This window comes from Podarcis gaigeae, assembly GCF_964106915.1.
Source record: "Podarcis gaigeae genome assembly, chromosome: 4".
Taxonomy (NCBI): domain Eukaryota; kingdom Metazoa; phylum Chordata; class Lepidosauria; order Squamata; family Lacertidae; genus Podarcis; species Podarcis gaigeae.
This window is the reverse complement of record NC_139677.1, coordinates 61,999,715-62,017,839: the sequence shown is the minus strand read 5'-3', so window position 1 is coordinate 62,017,839 and position 18,125 is coordinate 61,999,715. Positions and strand designations below refer to the sequence as shown.

Below are 18,125 nucleotides of genomic sequence, written 5' to 3'. Positions count from 1 at the left end.
TTTCAAAAGTAATTTGAAAGTGTGAGGTGGATTCTCAGGGCTAATATTGAATAGAAAAGGTATCCATTAGTCCACTAGGATTTTCAATTTAAAAAACCCCCAATCATCTATCACTTTTTGTGCGTTACAAAACATTGCCTTTCGGGTGAGAATTAGTTAGCCCTCGCCTCTGAATGCTGTTTCCTGTTTCCTGCTTCCTACTACTCTACCCTCTTTATCAAGATTCCTAGGTGCTGTGAGAAGAGAGACAGTTCTACCCTGGTCCGTTATCTCCCACTCAGAAATGGACTGTGGGCTTCTCATTCTCAAAAAGCTTAAGGAACTACTGGGTGAGATCCCATGGTCTGAAATACTAAAAAAAATGCTCAAAGAGAAGGAAGTTGAAGGTGGATGGGAGTTTCTAAAAGGTGAAATATTGAAGGTAAAAATGCAGACAATTCTAACAAGAAAGAAAAGGGCATCAAAAGAGGCATCAAAAAACTGGTGTGGCTGCAGAAGGCAGTTACAGATGATCTGAGATTTAAGAAGGGTGTGTTTATGAAATGAAAGAAAGGGGAAATCAAAAAGGAGGAGTGTACATGAGTAGCCAATAGTTGCAGGAAGGAGGTGAGGCAGGCCAAAACTCATAATGAGGCAGGCAAATGTTGTCCCCATCTTCAAAAAGGAGAAAAAAGAAGACCCAGGTAACTACCGACCAGTCAGCTTGACATCAATACTAGGAAAGGTCCTAGAACAGATAATTCAGCAGTCAGCCTGTGAGCACTTACAAAAGGATGCTGTAACTACTAAGGCCCAGCATGGGTTTCTCAAAAATAAGTCATTCCAGATTAATCTCTTTCATACTTTTGATAGAGTTGCAAGCTTGGCAGATCAGGGGAGTGCTGTGGATGTAGTGTTTCCTGATTTCATTAAGGCATGATATTTTTGCAAGGAAGCTGGTAAAATATGGGCTGGATAAGTCAACTGTCAGCTGGATTTGTAGCTGGTTGACTGACCAAATCCAAAGAGTGCTCACTAATGGTCCCTCGTCATCCTAGAAAAAAGAAATAAAGGGGGTGCCACAGGGTTTTGTCCTGAGACTGTTGTTGTTCAACGTCTTTATAAATTACTTGGATGAAGGAATTGAGGGGATGCTCATCTAATTAGAGAGGTTTCTAATCCCACAGAAGACTGAATTGGGATTCAAGATAACCTTAACAAGAATTAGGCCCAAAGCACAATAATTAATTTCAATAGGGACAAATGTCAGGGTTCTACACTTAGGCAGGAATAATCAGCTGCACATATATAAGCTGGGGTTGGCGGGGGGAGACACCTGGCTTGCCAGTAGTACATGTAAAGAATCTAGGGGTCTTAGCAGACCACAAGCATAACATGAGTCAACAGTATAATGCAGCAGCAAAAAAGCTAACGTGATTCTAGGCTGCATCAATTAAAAGTATAGTGTCCCCATCAAAGGAGGTAATAGTACCACTCTATTCACAGCCTTGGTTAGACCACACCTGGAATACTGTGTCCAGTTGGAGAGGCACAATTTAAGGAATATATTGACAATCTGGAGTGTGTGTGCAGAGGAGGGTGACCAAGATGATCAAGGGTCTGGAAACCAAGCCTTATGTGGAATGGTTGAGGGAGTTCAACATGTTTAGCTTGGTAAATAAGAAACTGAGAGGAGATACGATAGCTATCATCAAATAACTAAAGGACTATTACATGGAAGGTGGAGCAAGCTTATTTTCTCCTGCTCTGGAGGTTACAGCCCGAACCAATGGTTTAAGTTACAAAACAGAAGATTCCAACTAAACACCAGGAAGAGTTTTCTGATGGCAAGAGCTGTTCCACAGTGGAACAGTCTCCCTTGTGAAGGAAGGAGGACAGGTGACCCCACCTGGCTCGAAGTCACCCCCCCCCCACTCAATAATCACACCAGGCCTCAAAACTGTCCAAAATTCCTTTTGTCTTCTAAAAATCCAACGCTACAGCTTTTCTGTGGATTCTCACAAGATGCTAGTACATAGGAAAAACCATTACTTTTATCAGCACGAGAAGGCTTCAAAAAGCTAATGAATAGGCTCTGTTCAAAGCAGGCCTGAGAAACGAATCTTATCTCATTCGGTTGCAACATCTTGGACATGCTGAACCACCAGGGCTCCTCGACCCCTTGGCTCTCACCCCCCCTTTCCTGGGAATGGCGCCAAGAGTCCAAAAGAGTCCCAAGACAGGGGAGCTTTCTGTTCATGCTCAGAGGAACTCATGGGCAGGACTCCTGAGGGAGGAGAAAGGGGACGGAACTGGAAGGGGAATATATACTCTGTGCAAATGACTGTGAACCTGTGCATGCTTTTTGTGAGTTATCACACTTGCTCCTTCTACCAGTTCATGGATGGTAGAAATAAAGCTTTATCTCTGAAACTATTCCTAGAGTGTCTGTTGACTCCCATCTCCCTTTCCCGGGCATAATATTTTTCCCATCCGAGGGCAAAGCCTCATAAGGCTACATTTGGAAGATTGTGGAGGAACAGAACCTCCATCTGCCTCCTGTTTAAGGACTTCAACTTGCTCACCTTAAGGTGAGAGATGTTTGCAGAGCTGTCAAGAAAACCAGAAAAAGAGCTCAGCAGTTGCTGTGGGTGCTTTTTAGTGATGTCATAACTTCGCTGTTTGGTGATGTCATAATCATTTCTGTCTTTAGAGAAATATTGCCAGTCTCTGTCTTGGATGGCAAGTTTTCAGGTAGCTAAAACACATTTTAATGAAAACTACAATAGCCAGAGTAATTATTCTCCCACTGCCCCAATAGCTATTGACTGAGCTGACAACACAATGATTTCTGAAATTTAGGAGAAATCCCTGAAGTGCCTGGAAATTGACAGGCAACCAATGGCACTCCTTTAATAGCAAAGTAATGTACTCTCTGCTACTAACTCCAGCTAACAGTGGCAGTCACTGAATTCTAGAGTAGCTGAAGTGTCCAAACAATAAAAGGCTGGCACACATAGTTATTGCTATAATTGGTCCTTGAGGTGACTAGGTGATAAATGATGGTATCTGAGATCCCTCTCTTAAAGGATAAAGCTGTAGCTTCTGCTGAAACTCTTTGAATCTAAGGGCAATTTGACATCACCATTTTAGACTGAGATGTGGTGAAGCAGTAGTTATTAGTTAGCGGGTTTCTTTTGTTCTTTTCTTGTGTATTCCATGCTTTTATTTTGTATTTTTAATGTTGTGAACTACTCTGAGAGCTACACATGAAGGGAGGTATATAAATAAAATATAAAATAAAATATATTAATTGCTACACTATTATGCCAGTTGAGAACTCACTTCAGTTTTCCCATGCTATCACCATGAAAATATGTGAAGAAGCGAATTTCTAAAAGGTGAACATAACCCAAATTTCCATTTCATCCATCCTTGTAAAGGAAATAGGAGGGTCTCTTCACCACAACTACAGACTGCTAGAACAGCCTGAAGTTGGCTTCAGATTTCCTTTGGCTCCATCTACATCATGAATTCAAAACTTTGTTGACTGGGGTGTGTGTGTGTGTGTGTGTGTGTGTGAAAATAATGCCTTGGTTATTGCTGATACCCTTCAGTTTCTGCATCTGCAGTGAAGCCAAAAGCACTATCAACATGCAAATTTTGGTGCTGGGTCAAGATGTTACCCCAAAATAGGATAACAGTTGAGATGATTTGCCTCCATTCAAATTACAGAAACATGATTATTTATTATTTATTGTATAGTATAGTTAGGAACATTTAATTGACTTTATAATTTATAATTGCAGACAATTCACCTTATTCACTTTGTTCTTTGTTTGTTTTGTTAAGTCATTATGACCTATTTTCAAAGTTAAACCAATTTCAAACTTGGGAGGTGGAAGAGGGAATCAGAAGGAAATACCCAGCCAAGTCATGCTCAGAACAGACCCACTTAGATCAGTGGATAAGTATATTGATTGCAATGGGTCAGTTCAATGACTAATGTTGGATATCACCTAGAAAGTTTGTTCTTGTACTTAAGCACGCAAAGCACAATTCTGCTATTTAGTATTTCTACAGTGATTGTTCAGTATAGTAAGCTACAATCACGCCTCTTTCCTCCTGTGTGGTATGGTTGCTTGCCAATTTCAATTCCTTAGACCAGAGCTTTCCAAACTGGGTCACGACACATTAGTGTGTCAGCTGCAGTGTGTAGGTCTGTTGTGCAAATGCTTGGAAAGGAGTTAGTTTAACCTCCATAGTAAAACTGAATTTCTGTGTCGCAAAATGCATGTTTAAAAAGTGGGCCACCAACATAAAAAATTGGAAGGCTCTGCCTTAGACCAATACTTATCTAATCAGAAAATGTCCGTACATGCAACTCACAAGTACAGATTGTAATTTCATTAAAGGGGTATTTACTGAACTTGAGAAAGCTACTCATAGTAGTAATACAAAAAAGAACCATGCAATATTTTTAAAGAAACTGACAAATGTGTGCATTCAGTGCAGTAGCCTCAGTCTCACAAGAGTTGGCACTGCTATCTTCTTCCATGTAAAGGTTTAAACACTTATTACAGCATGTCATAAATTTTAACTTGTAATTGAAAATCTTTCCACTTTCTTAAGGGGGGAGGGAAATCTTGTATCACTTGCTACATAATTACAGGCTATGCAGCTGGTCTCTCAGGCTTTGCTAGAAATTTGAAAACATGAAACGCTGCACAAGCCCTAATCAAATTTTATTAAACGTTAAGCCAAAGAAATGTCATCACCCATACCACAGCATATCAGAGAGTAACAATGGCTCCATATCTAAGCCTAAATAAAGCAGAAGATTTAGGACTTGATTTTGGCCATATTTAGTTAGAAGTCGTTATGGATGCTCTTCATCATTTAGGAACCTCACTGCCCTTCAATATAAATGTGTCAGTCCTATTTGCATGAAACACACATCAAAAAGAAAACTAGTCACATTAATAAGCTACTTGAAGAGGCACACCATTCCTACTAGTCAGTTTACATTGTCCAAACACTTTAGGAATTATATCTAACCACTTTGATTGACCACCTTTGGAATATTCTGGCGGCCAGAATCTGGCCTGTATTTTACAATTTACATTCTAAAACAGGCATAGGCAAACTCGGCCCTCCAGATGTTTTGGGACTACAACTCCCATCATCCCTGACCACTGGTCCTGTTAGCTAGGGTTGATGGGAGTTGTAGTCCCAAAAACATCAGGAGGGCCGAGTTTGCCTATGCCTGATCTAAAGCAACTTTCAATTGTAAAACCTATTATTTCAGTCATGGGTAACAAGCTGGTGATCTAACAATTTCCTGTTTACCTACAGTAGTTTGACATGAGTCATACCTGATTAAACATTTTCCTTGTCTTTGTGAGGTATTGTGGGTTTAAACTTATGCAGATTTTTTAGAACAATATATACAGTGGAAACTCGGTTTTCGAATGTAATCTGTTCCGGACGTCCATTTGACTTCCGAAATGTTCAGAAACCAAGAATCAATGAGCTGACTGCAAAGTCAATTGGGGGGGGGGGGTGAAAAACGTGCCTCGGAAGCCATTCGACTTCCAAGGTGCGTTCAAAAACAGAAGCATTCACTTCTGGGTTTTTGGTGTTCGGCTTCCAAAATGTTCAGCAGCCGAGACGTTCGAAAACCAAGGTTTGGCTGCACCAGGTATTTTTATCCTTGACAAAATGCATGCTGTGTTGGGTCACCGATTCAAATGGGCTACTCCTATAATAAACCTTGTAACCAGCCAGAGCATAAATTCTGCATGGTACTGTTTTTAAAATGCCACTATGTTTTCAAAACAGATTATGAATTTGTTGATATTTATTCATGATCTATAAATGTAAAGAAAAAAATGCAAATGAAACAATAAATATATGTATGTTACGAACAATATTTTGCTCTAATCTGTTTCCAATAGTTTCTCTTCAGGATTTGCATTTGCTTTGACTTAATAATGAATATGTCTGATGTTGTTGTAGGCAACACTGGTGGTTAATTCATCTGATTCATGCATCCCCAGGGTGGCATGAATGCTTCTTGCTCATTGCTGTATTCTTGTTGTTCCAGAAATGAAAGTAAAGAACCACAATGTGGGACAGGTAAATGACATGGCTCCTTTCCTGACCTCTTTACAGATATAATCAAAGAGGGATGGGATCCACCCACAAGGAAGTACTGTACGTATGAGCGTATAAAATTAGCTCTGATGTTTAGGCATGTAAAATTTTAACTACCAGATGTAACCTAGGGCTACATTCACAAGATAACACTCAGAGAAGGCCTGAGCATTATGATTAAAGTTGGGAGTGGTTGTGTGGTGTTTCTCCAATGTTTCTCACGGACATAGCTGAACACATATTTTGCCTATATTTCTCCATGTTTGATTAATTAGCCAAACACAATCACTTTTGCAAACTTCCTGCCTCTCACACTCTGTCACTTTAACAACAGCATCTGCCAGGCCAAGACTGATCCACAGGCTAGAGGTTCCTCATCACTGGATTCAATGGTGAGAGCTCTGTGCTCATTCATATTTGTCAGCCTAAAGGCAAAAACATTGTACTGTGGAAGCACATGTTCAACAGGCAATAAAAATGCAGCATTCAACTAAAGTCCAAAACATTTTTCTGATTAATGTGATCAAGTACAGCAATCAGAATCACCAGAAAGGAGAATAGCAATTAGTGTTTTTCATACCTTCCTCTTGGCAAGTCATTGTCATCTTTCTTCCAACGCACTGTTGGCTGAGGATCCCCTTGTACCTGGCATCTGAATTCTACAACTTCTTCCTCCAAAACCACTTGGTTGATTGGTCTCCTGAGAAATGTGGGTCGTTCTTGAAAACAAGAGTTCCAAATTAAACAAGTTGGCTTTATTCAATTTCAAATCTTTGGGAACAATCCAGTCCTCAGCAAACATAGTGCCTGTATGCTCAATTGAGCCTTGTTTCTCCTTCTCCCACTAGAAACCATAAAGTGGAATGACAGGTGTGCCTTTCATGTCTCCAAACTGAACTCCTGCCTCTCTGCAAACAAGTTATTTGTGCTCTGACAGGAAGACAGAAATGGGACTCTACTGAGCACATGGGAATCTTGTACAGGATAAATGGAAAAAGCTAGGTATTTGCTATGGCCATTTCACAAACCCAAGCAATCAAAAACAGTTGCAGTTACTGCATGATAAATGTGTTCATTTATATTATATATGGAGACAAGATGTGATTGCAGAAGCTTCATCTCTTGATTGCTACCACCTCAGGTAGCCATGTGAGTCAACTCTAACTATTCCAGTGACCATGGGTAAATTAAATACATGTTTCTTTAAGGCAAAGCACAATATGTTGCATGTTTTAACCATAAAGAGCTTGCAAGAAAACAATCACAGAAGTGCATACTAGATACCAAGGACATGCAAACCGAAGTATTCATTATTTTAATTTTGCACCATCTCTACTATTTTCTGTATGACTTCCAGGAAAAAGATAGTAATTTCCCAAGTTGTGTTCTCAGAGAGTATTGTGAGTTTGTCCAATAGCTAATTATACTACTATAGAATGATCACAATGAATGCCACTACCAAAGCAATTAACATTCTTTATGCAAGATTAACTGGATTTGAATCACCTGCATAACTTGCTTGCAATGTTAATCTCTCAGGAGACAAAAGAATACTGGTTTCTTGTGTGTGCTAAATAAAGTATTGTCTTACATCACTCAGTTAAGTTAATTTCATAGCAGATTTTTGGAAATATGACTTGCTGTTTTGAAAAATCTGCCTATAAATTTTGGTAGCATAATTATAATTGCTGTTCTGTCAACAGCATTCAACAGATAAATTAAAATCATAGCTATAGATAACATGTATAACGTAGCCATTTTATCAGCTTTAGCTGAGTAAAAAATGAACACTCTCAGACTTTGTTTCTGTGTGAATATTAAAAGCTTTTGAAGAGGGTAATAAAATAGGTCACAGTTATATGTCATGTCTGCTGTTTGGACTATGGCTGTTATGACCTTTATAACTTTGAATAAACTTTGCTTGTAGTTATAAATGTTTGCTACCTATCACATTAATAAATTCACAGAGGCTTAAGTTATGGTACAGCACTTGACAGGACATACAAGAGCAGGACATTTTCAAAAATATAAAGTAGTGGGGAAATTCCTTACTAGCCCTCATGAAGCTCCCACCAATGAACTCAAAAGTTCCCCATGGGTAAAGTGCCTTCTTAAGTTCACTCAGATTCCTTCTTCAATATGAGGACACAAATCCCTTTGCTCCTCTGCCCATCTGAGACATCTTAGAATGCTCAATTTCTACCCCCCACCTCCAGCAGCCGTATTTACATTTTCTCTCTCCAAAATGTATAGTTTACATCACTGCACAGCCAGGAGACATACTAAAACGAATGATAAGAATTCCCACTGAAAACAACGGGACCTTATCTGAAGGCCCATTGGAAACAATGGAGCTATGAGAATGCCAGTGGAGATCACAGACCTCTATTAAAATAAAAACAAGTTTGAATGTTAAATGTGATAAAAATGTGATGTGATATTAGCTGCTCACTTGAGTATCTTTCTGCCTTAGACTCAGGTGAGGTGAGGTGTGTATGCATGATACCAAATGCTAAAAGCAATGCAAAAAGGAAGTATTGAAAATAAAGCAGGTTACTACAAAAAAATTGAGCAGCTGCTACTTCAGCTGCTACTATTTCTACCACCATTGTGTCAGAGAAATCTGGTTTGAAATTAAAAGAGCAGTAATACTCCTCAAATAAACCAGCAAATATCTGATTTTAAAATTAGGATATACCATTTCTCTACAACAAGAATGTATCAGAACAAAAATACACAAAATTTGACATGTGGTCCTGTGCAATTTGGCTACCAATGAAAAGAGATGTAGTTACTATCAACGCCTATGGCTTGCCATGATGTTTATTTATTTTAATAAATACCTATTTCAAATAATTTCAATTTAATTATTTATTTAAATTATTTGAGGCTGCTAAGAATAGGGAAGTGTGTATGTTGCCTCTAAACAGTGGAAAGAATATAAAAGTAAAAAAGTACTAAATTACTAGTGCCAGTTGCTGTTAAATGAAAGCGCTAATGTTCTTTACTTTTTTTTAATCTTTATGAAAGTTTAAATAGTGACTTATTGAGTTAATCCTGCCCCAGAGAAAATTCCTTTTTTAAAAGTACTGTATGATAGAATGTAGATATATTACTTAATGCAAGATTGTAAAGCTTCCAGAAATTGATCCTATCTTGATCAGTGGAAAAATCCTTGGCCACCTTTGGAAGCTGGTGACCCATAGTTTAGCCTTTCTACTTACTTATTTATTTGTATACATGCCTTGCAGTCCTTTGACAGAACATATGATGGTTTCAGATACTTTTCCACCATACACCTCAAGGGGGGGAAACCTTGCAAATCGTCACTCTGTCTAAATTTAATGAACAAGCTCTAAGAAACTGGTGGATTGAGGGCTGTTTTATTCTAGCATACACAGACTCAAAGCTATCTTTTTTCACGTTTTTTGCTCTAATATATAGGAGTTTATCCAATGGGAGCTTTGTGCTCATGGAAAGCACTTCCACTCAGGTAAGGTTTGCACATGATTTTCACCAATTACAGCTGTTCTGAACTGCAGGGCAAAAAGAATGGTTTGCAAATGGATTGGTGAAGGATGTCAAAAACACCAGAGTGATCAATTCTAGTGCTTTATTATAAGGAAGAGTAAACTTACAACACAGCCTTCAAAGCCCCACTCCCGTTACAGATTCAGGATGGACCAAAACGAAGCAAGGAGAGGTGTTCAAGACTTGTTTGCACCCAAGCAAACCTTTATACATTCTTTATACACAAAGCATCATATGTCACTTTGGCCAGAACCTCCCGTTACTCCACCTGGCTGATGACGGCATAGGTGGCAAATAGCCAAGTCTTACAGACAGCTTCCTTCTCTGGGCCCAGAGCCCAGCACTCCAAGCCCACAGATGAGCCTAACGCCAAAGCCAGCCAATTAGCATAAACATAGCAAGTGCATAAACATAGGTGATCTCATATTTACAACTACCACCAATTTATTTCAGAGTTATCTTGACTACCAAGATGGCATTTACAAGGCTTCTGGCACAGTCTCACCTTTGGTTCAAACAGCTATCCATAGAGCGCCTACCCCACCCCCATGCCCCCTGGAAAGAGTAGGACAGGATACAGAAGGCTGCAGCTGGTGGAAAGGATCAACCACACCTTGCACAAGCAGTGCAAAGCCACTATTGGCTACAATCCACTACCTATAATGAAGCAGTATATAGACAACTAAGAGCATCTTTGGATGTTACTTTCTATAGAAAAAAATCAGCCAACTACAAGTCTAAGAAACTTTCTCCATTACCTCAGAGAAAATAACAATTGAACTGATACTGGATTTCTGTGTCCTTAACAATGTACATCCACATAACTTAAAGAATAGGGATCCTAACAACATAAATGATGCATTGTGTATCATGTTGCTTTTGTGAATAAAAACATGTATTTAGGACAGATACATATTAGATATTTAGATGCATTTCTAACATATATATTTAATTTCAGTTTGGGTTTCCCATATATGTAGTGGGTTACTAGAGTAGAGGGGTGTGTAGAATTTCCACACTTACACACTAAAAATACGCCCTGACAATGCTGCTTGTTAACATACAGAAAATTTGCATTGGGCATTATCCAATCAAGATCACATCTTGGTAGAAGATTCTGAAAATCACATTTTCCTTAAGTATGGGTACTCATAGCCCCATTTCTCTCTTTTTATTTTGTTGAGTGTATTTAAAGTTTTAGTCCAATGCTATTTGAGAAAAATGCTTTATGTACAATTCTAGTCCTGACCTCCCTACTGTTCCCACAGGACCCCTGTTAACCAGCCTACTTACTGTTACTCAGTTTCACCAGAAGCAATGCCTGAAGCTAAATTCACAGCATGGGGACCTAGAGATCAGTTATGAGTGACACACCAAAATTGACTTTAGGTAGAGAGCATTTTAAGACCAAAATAATAAGGGATTGAATCCTGGAAATGTTTGAAAACCAATATGTAGAAACATTTAAAACAGGATATGGACAAAGCAAAAGCATTTTTTCACATGTTTTAAAGGAAGAAGAATGATTAATCAGCAAATGACTAATTAACTTCTGTCTATCTCTTTCAGCACTTTCTGTGGACTTGCCAGAAATGTTATTAAATGCTTTCAGTTTCCCACACAAACCAACCTTAATTTCCTGTTCTGGGTTTTATTTTAAGTACATGACCAACATTTACAGGTCTGGGTTTCTAGAAAAAGGCATTTAAATCAATATTAAACACCTAAGGTGGAATGTTTAAGTGCCTTGAGTTGCTTAAGGCAGACTTCCTGCAGCCAAAATAACAATTACTAGTGTTAACTTTAGCACTTCCATGGCAGGTTAACTTCAGCATCTTCATGGCAGGTCCTACTGCTTAAGCACATTAATAAAACTATCTCAAGTAGTCAGAAAACTCATCAGCCAACATGGTGAAATTTTACCATATCCTTATTAGAGTGAGTTGCTCATGGAAAGCAATGTCATCTCAGATACAAACAAAACACAGGCAAACACGACTTGCCATGATAATGGTAGGTTTGGGGTTTTGTTTTTTTAATGTGTGGTAATTCAAACAAACAGCATGGTGTTAGGTCCATGCTTATTGGGACTTATAAATCAAGTAAAATGCATTTTAACTGGAAATTAGAATGCCTCCTCCCCATGTTCTATAATTTTATCATGTTGCAAAAGTCACTAGGTAAAGCCAATATAAAAATGTAATGTGTGAATCATACTGAAAATTGATGTTGGCCCAACATCAAGGGGTCATTTCAGAAAAATGCAAAACATGCTTGCCTGGCTAATAATAATGATGTTGGCCCATAGCTATGGCAGGTGGGATTGCCAAGCTTGCCAAAGTCTTTTCCCCCAGATGCCTGCCCCACTTTAAAAACTTTTGCCAAGTGTGTAAAGATGAATGCACACAAGTTAAATGTGCATAAGTTGTGGGCTTACAGTACATATTTTCATTACATTTCCTTTTGATACTGTTTCTTCTTCCTGCCTACATGGTCCAGAAGAAGGAAAGTTAACCAAATTATTCACAGACACTTGTTTGCCATTCTCTTGTATGAACCACTTTCTACATCCAGTGCCTGACAGACGTGAATGTTTATGCACTCCTGAGGTTGCAAAGCATTCCTATTTCATCTACCTTCAGATAACCAAAGAGTGTAGTTCTGCAGATTTTGTACTGGTACAATGGAGATCCAAAGAAGCATTCAAGGGAAACAGTGCATATCGGGGACAGACAATTTCAGTCCTGAAAAAGTTTATCTAAAGTTATTTGCTCTAATGCTATTATAGTGGCTACCATGGAGTCAACGCAGAATTTAAATGTGAGTTTCCTACAATACAAACCCAACGCTACAGCCCAGTACAATCCTCAGAAGTCCTAATAAGTTTAATGGGACTTACTCCTAGTGAACCCCACTGGGTGAAATGCATATTAAATAAACAATAATGTCTGATAAATTACTAGTAAAGAGAAAGTCTTTGGGTTGTAGTCAACTAACTTTTGCTCAGAGTTCTTGGCATCCGTCTGTCTTGAGAGACGATGCAGTGTACCTCCAAGGGTGAAGTCAAACCACTGGAGAATCACAGTGCCTGCTGTGGCTGCAGAGACTGGTAACTCACAACTGCTGCCTCCTGCGTTGGTTTTGCTGTGTTAGCAGCACCAAAGTGACCTCTCCAAGGCACAAGCCTGGGCAGTGTGCATGGTGGCCCTAGACAGCTCAGATGACAAGACTCCGCTCTTGGACTCACTGATGTGGTCCAAAGAAAAACAGAGCAATACATTTGGCACCAGCTTGGATGCAGAAGTTGCCAGAAGAATTGTCCACTCCACTCTGAATTTGAGTAGCGTTTACTTCTTAGCCTTTTCCTCTCCCAAAGATGTCCCACAAGGCAGCAAGCTGATCAGAGTAGATCCATGGAAATTCATTGCCATGACTAATTTAGGTCCATTAATCTGAATGGTTCTACTCTGAGAAAAAGTTAGTTGAATACAATTCTGGCCAGCTTGAAGAATGAAAGAAACTGAGATCTGCCAAAATAAACTATTTTGTGGGATTAAAATGTGTACTTTTACTTTAAAGAAGTGGTGAAAAATAAAGACATTGATTAAACTCCCATGTGTAGAGGAATATATACTATGATGATCACTAAAATGTTCTTTCGGATAGACAATTTACATTTACAAACAATTTTCATTTCTAGCACTAAATTCCTTTAGCAAAATTCATTGGGATTTTCTGTACTTTCAGACAGCAATCCACATTGTTTCCAAGGAAATATTTCACTATATTTCCATCAGTGCAAAGGAAGATAAAAGGTTTTATCTAATTTAACTATGTGGATCTGAGTAAGTCCTAACCTTAATCCAGTACCTGTAATGGAAACGCTAATGCAGGATTATGATTTTACTTATCAGAAAACAATTATTCAGTGTGGGAAAGCCATAAACTAAGGTGGGCAATTCTCCATTATTGTAGATGTGACAGTAGAAAGCTAACTTTGTTATATATATTTTGTGCCTGCAGCTCAATAACAGAAGGAAGCAAATATCTCAGAAGTTCCCTTACCAAAGACAGTGAGCTCTGCTGGGTCACTATCCCGTTCTCCCACCATATTGGTGCCAACACATGTATACATTCCAGCATCACTCTTTCTTGTGTTCGATATCATAAGCTTTCCACCTCTTATCTATCAGGGAAAAAATGAAAAAAGTCTAAGTTTTAGCACACTGTAAGCGGTTTCATATAACTAATGATGAAAAGAAAAACACCAGTAGCAATATTTATAAATATTAGCAAATGTAATTACTATTTCTAAAGCACTATTCTTCATGTAAGATTACCGTAATTTTTGCTCCATAAGAAGCACCTGACCATAACACGCAGCTAGTTTTTAGAGGGGGAATCCAAGAAAAAAATATTCTTTAAAGGGAGCACTGAGCAGAGCCTGTATGCATCCCAGGCTCTGCTCAGCAATCCCTTTCACGAGCTGCGTGGAGCGTGTGTGCAGTGCTTGCAGGCTTTCCCCAAGGAGGGAGAAGGGCAGCCCGTCACTGACCGGTTGCCCTTCTCCCTCCTCAGGGAGAAGCCCCCAAGAGCCGCACACATGATCCGCGCGGCTCTTTAAAGGGAGTGCGGCTCTTGCGGGCTTTTCCAGGTGGTGGGGGAAGGGACAGAGCGCGGCTAAGCCAGAAGCTAGAACAGCGAGAGGGATTTCTGTGCAGCGCTCCCTCTTGCTGTTCTGGCTTCTGGGATAGCTGCGCAGCCTGCATTTGCTCCATAAGATGCACACACACTTCCCCTTAGTTTTTAGGAGGGAAAAAGTGCGTCTTAGAGAGCAAAAAAATACAGTATTTAAAATTTGTGAAGGGGCATAGCAGGACACTTTGGTGACCTCTGTTCTTTCAAGTGTCTTTGAAATATTTGGTGCTTTTGGTCACAAAGGGATTTCACAAGTGCACTTTCACTGGACAATTGATGGGAAAAGGAACTTTCTGATCACCCTTCCACCTGAAAAATGCTTATGAGAAGAGGCCAACCATGGATGTTAATTAAAAAAAAAGAGCATCGCTGTCCATACTGTGATTCTCCCACACTCAGTTATTTAGCCGCAGTGCTTAATTAAATGCTCTAATTTACCAGAAAACCCACAGTGAGATTCACTTTTTAGCAAATTGATCAGTGTTTTTTAGGTTTCCATTTCAGTAGGACAGACTTACACTGATTCTCTCTTCTCTGTCATCTATTCGGATTTTGTCTTTTTTCCAGTATATAGTGGGCTCAGGATGTCCTCGAGGAGGCTGGCACTCTAAAATAGCTGGTTCACCTGCTGCCACAACAACATCTGTGGGATTTTGTCGGAAATCATCTCGTAGCACTGATACAAAAATAATATATAAATAAAAGAGAGGAAGAAAAAAGAAAGAAGATTTATTATAACAACATACTGGCAAAGAAAAAAAATCTTGGTCAAAATTTCTTTGGTGGCTATTTAACATGCATTATAAAAAATCCATCCCAATCAGCCACTATACCAGAAATAAATATGACTCCATAGGTGGCCGATTCTCAGCATATGAGTACAGGCTATGCATATGTATTTTGTAGCAGTATCTCTCATATAAATGCACACATACACACCCAGTTTCTTTTTTTTAATTCTGCAGCCACACCTGCCAAGTGACATCTGGCCAATGCGACCTTCTGAGGACAAAAAACCCCAATAGTATGATTGCCATTCTGACACTGAATTCTTTTCATTAAGGAAAACAGCATGCTGGATTTTGCTTGCAACCTTTTGGAAATCCTGTTTGCCTATCTCTCAACTGGCACCTATATCCACAGAAGTCACTTTAAAGTCATCTGGGCAAAAGATGAGGTGACACACTACACAGTTTTACTTCTACTGGTTAATAATAATAATAATAAAAACAAACAAACAGCAACAACAATTTATGAAGGATGCCAAGATCTAGGTATACATAAAGGTATGCTTTTTATATTCTCACTTTTTATCTTTGCTGCTATGATTGTGACCAGAAGGGAGAAAATTCTTGCAGGTTACTCTCAACTGTTGGAAAACTAGTTTAGGGAACTACCTTCTTATAGAAATTATGTCACAGCACAGGGATTAGACTTTAGTGTTCAGAAATGATATTATTTTATCATTATTCTTCCATGCATGTTTCAGTCTCTAGGTTAATTGCCACCCTTAACAACACAGAACTGAAGAGAGCTCCAAAATCAGCTACTAAAAATTAGGGCATCTCCTCTCTTGTAGTTCAACTATGCAAGAGGCTCATTACTGTTTTAATACAGATTTCACCTTAGTGAAACAAGGGCCCTCTGAGAAATCAAGAAAAGCCTGTGTCTCACTAAAGGAGCAGTCTGGAACAGTTCAGCAAAAATGTTCACTCTTCACTTATAAGCAGATTTAATTTACTGCTTTTGCTGTTAATAAAATGTGCTCCATTTTAACATTTTGAACTGCACATTTCCCATTTTCGTGTGTTACACGGAAGGATAAAATTTATATGCACAAGGATTAGCCACTGAATGGGTTGAGGTGAGCCTGCATATAAATCTGGCTCTCAGCTACAGATATGGGTTTCTGCTTATCGTTTTAGCATTTTCAAGGCACACAGGTAAATCCTAAGAGAGGGAGAAACTAATTAAAGGTTAATTTAGTTTCTAATATAAAAAGGAGCTGTTTATGTACACCATGTCTAGACGCAGAAAATAAAAATAAAAGAATTGGCGTAAAAATCATTCTGGCAAGAACTCCACTTTCTCTAAAGGAACACATCTGGCAGGGTGAAGGGCATATTTCAGAACCCTCTTCCCACATTTTTCTTGCCTAAAGCTTCAAATGAAAGGCATCCTCTGGACTGGTGCATATTATACAAATCTTTCCCATAACAAAGCAAGTTTATATATTTGCATCTGTCAAGAATTCACATTTGATAGAAAAGAAAGAAAAGAGTGAGGAATAGTTAATTTTGGAGACAAAATAGAATGATGATATCCTAACACAGAAGAGCACAGAATGTGGCAAAGTATATCCAAAACACAGAAGTAAGAAATACACTATCAGAAGGCCAGCATATTCAACAATGACAATCCACAAAATTTTCCATTCTGTAATATTCCTCTGTGTATATCAGTATACAAACACAGAAAGTGAGAAAATAATGAGGGAAAAAAGTTTATTTCACAAATGGAAGTTTGGTAATATTCAGGATCAAAAAGTACAATTTAAAAATTACACAGAAAGTCAAGCACCAATCCCAGCATGTTACAATACTGGAAACACTGATCTCTAAACTCTACTTGGCCTCTGGATTATTTACATAATCACTGGCATGCCCACTTTAGGATAATTAAATTTTAGCATCAGGATATGCTTTTTCTACTATCTTCTGTCAGTGATCAAGCAATCACTTTCTACTCACTGTAATCCTTGACACCTGCCCACAATCTAGATTATAAACCCCTTTGGGCTGGGACCATGAACTGTCTGCATTGTGTTCCATCTGAAAAGAGGAAAGGCAATCCTCAAACAAACAAGAAATTAACAAAAAAAAAATCCTTCCAGTAGCACCTTAGATACCAACTAAGTTTGTTATTGGTATGAGCTTTCATGTGCATGCACACTTCTCATACCAGTAACAAACTTAGTTGGTCTCTAAGGTGCTACTGGAAGGAATTTTTTTATTTTGTTTCGACTACGGCAGACCAACACCGCTACCTACCTGTAACAAGAAATTAACTGCAGTTCTTTAGAATGTAGAAAAGGCATGTAATAAATAGCCTGATTATTGAACATTCATCCTGATATGTTTGCGTAATATTTCTATTTAGTGACCACTCATTCTGTTTGCAAGGAGCTTAGTCCCAGAGACTAGAGAGTATAAGACGATCCTTTGCAGTCATCATATTTTGGCAGGCCTGCTGTTCATTAGGAATGGAAAACTACACTTTAGATAGGCACATTTGTACTTTTTCCCATTCTGGTAATGAGAGATCAGTAGGTTGGAATAACCTTGGGCGGAATAATAGGAGACTGCAGGGATGACAGAGGGAGGACCTTTTGACCAAAGGCTGTTTCAGCTCTCCTCCACCATTCAGGCAAGGCTCTCCTGAAAGATGTGAACTAGGTTACTGGATTTTATATTCTATACAGTACCAGGTAATTTTTTCATACTATGAAATCTGCTAAAATGTAGAGAAAAAACCCCTCAAATAGATCTTTAAATATGATACAGTTGACATGTCAAAGTTCCAGACGCTCCCCAAAGAACTGCTGTATAATCTGTTTCAGATATTCTGACATTCCGTAGGAGATGAGAATAAGTGCACAGCTAAACAAATGGCAGTTTGGCCATTTTCATCTGGGATTGGAAGCATCTGAGAGTAGGCAGAGAATCAGTCAAGGAAGTGATGATGGACCTCAACCATTTATT

At 38.8% G+C, this 18,125-nt stretch overlaps 1 protein-coding gene and 1 long non-coding RNA gene across 30 annotated transcripts in view; one reads left to right on the top strand and one right to left on the bottom strand.

Annotated features, from left to right (window-relative positions):
• Window positions 1-18,125, bottom strand: part of ROBO2 (roundabout guidance receptor 2) — an 800,601-nt gene that overhangs the window by 146,461 nt on the left and 636,015 nt on the right. For all 29 annotated transcript variants that reach the window (XM_083735907.1, XM_083735912.1, XM_083735908.1 and 26 more), the window contains exons 3-5: window positions 14,883-15,040; window positions 13,732-13,852; window positions 6,716-6,854 (exon numbers count right to left, since the gene is read on the bottom strand). In XM_083735907.1, coding sequence (XP_083592033.1) covers window positions 6,716-6,854; window positions 13,732-13,852; window positions 14,883-15,040 — 418 coding nt within the window. The remainder of the gene's footprint in view (window positions 1-6,715; window positions 6,855-13,731; window positions 13,853-14,882; window positions 15,041-18,125) is intronic.
• LOC310843907 lies at window positions 2,692-11,295 on the top strand. Its single transcript, XR_014563767.1, has 5 exons — window positions 2,692-2,733; window positions 5,998-6,117; window positions 6,984-7,284; window positions 9,580-9,628; window positions 11,236-11,295. It is a non-coding gene; the product is annotated as an uncharacterized lncRNA (long non-coding RNA).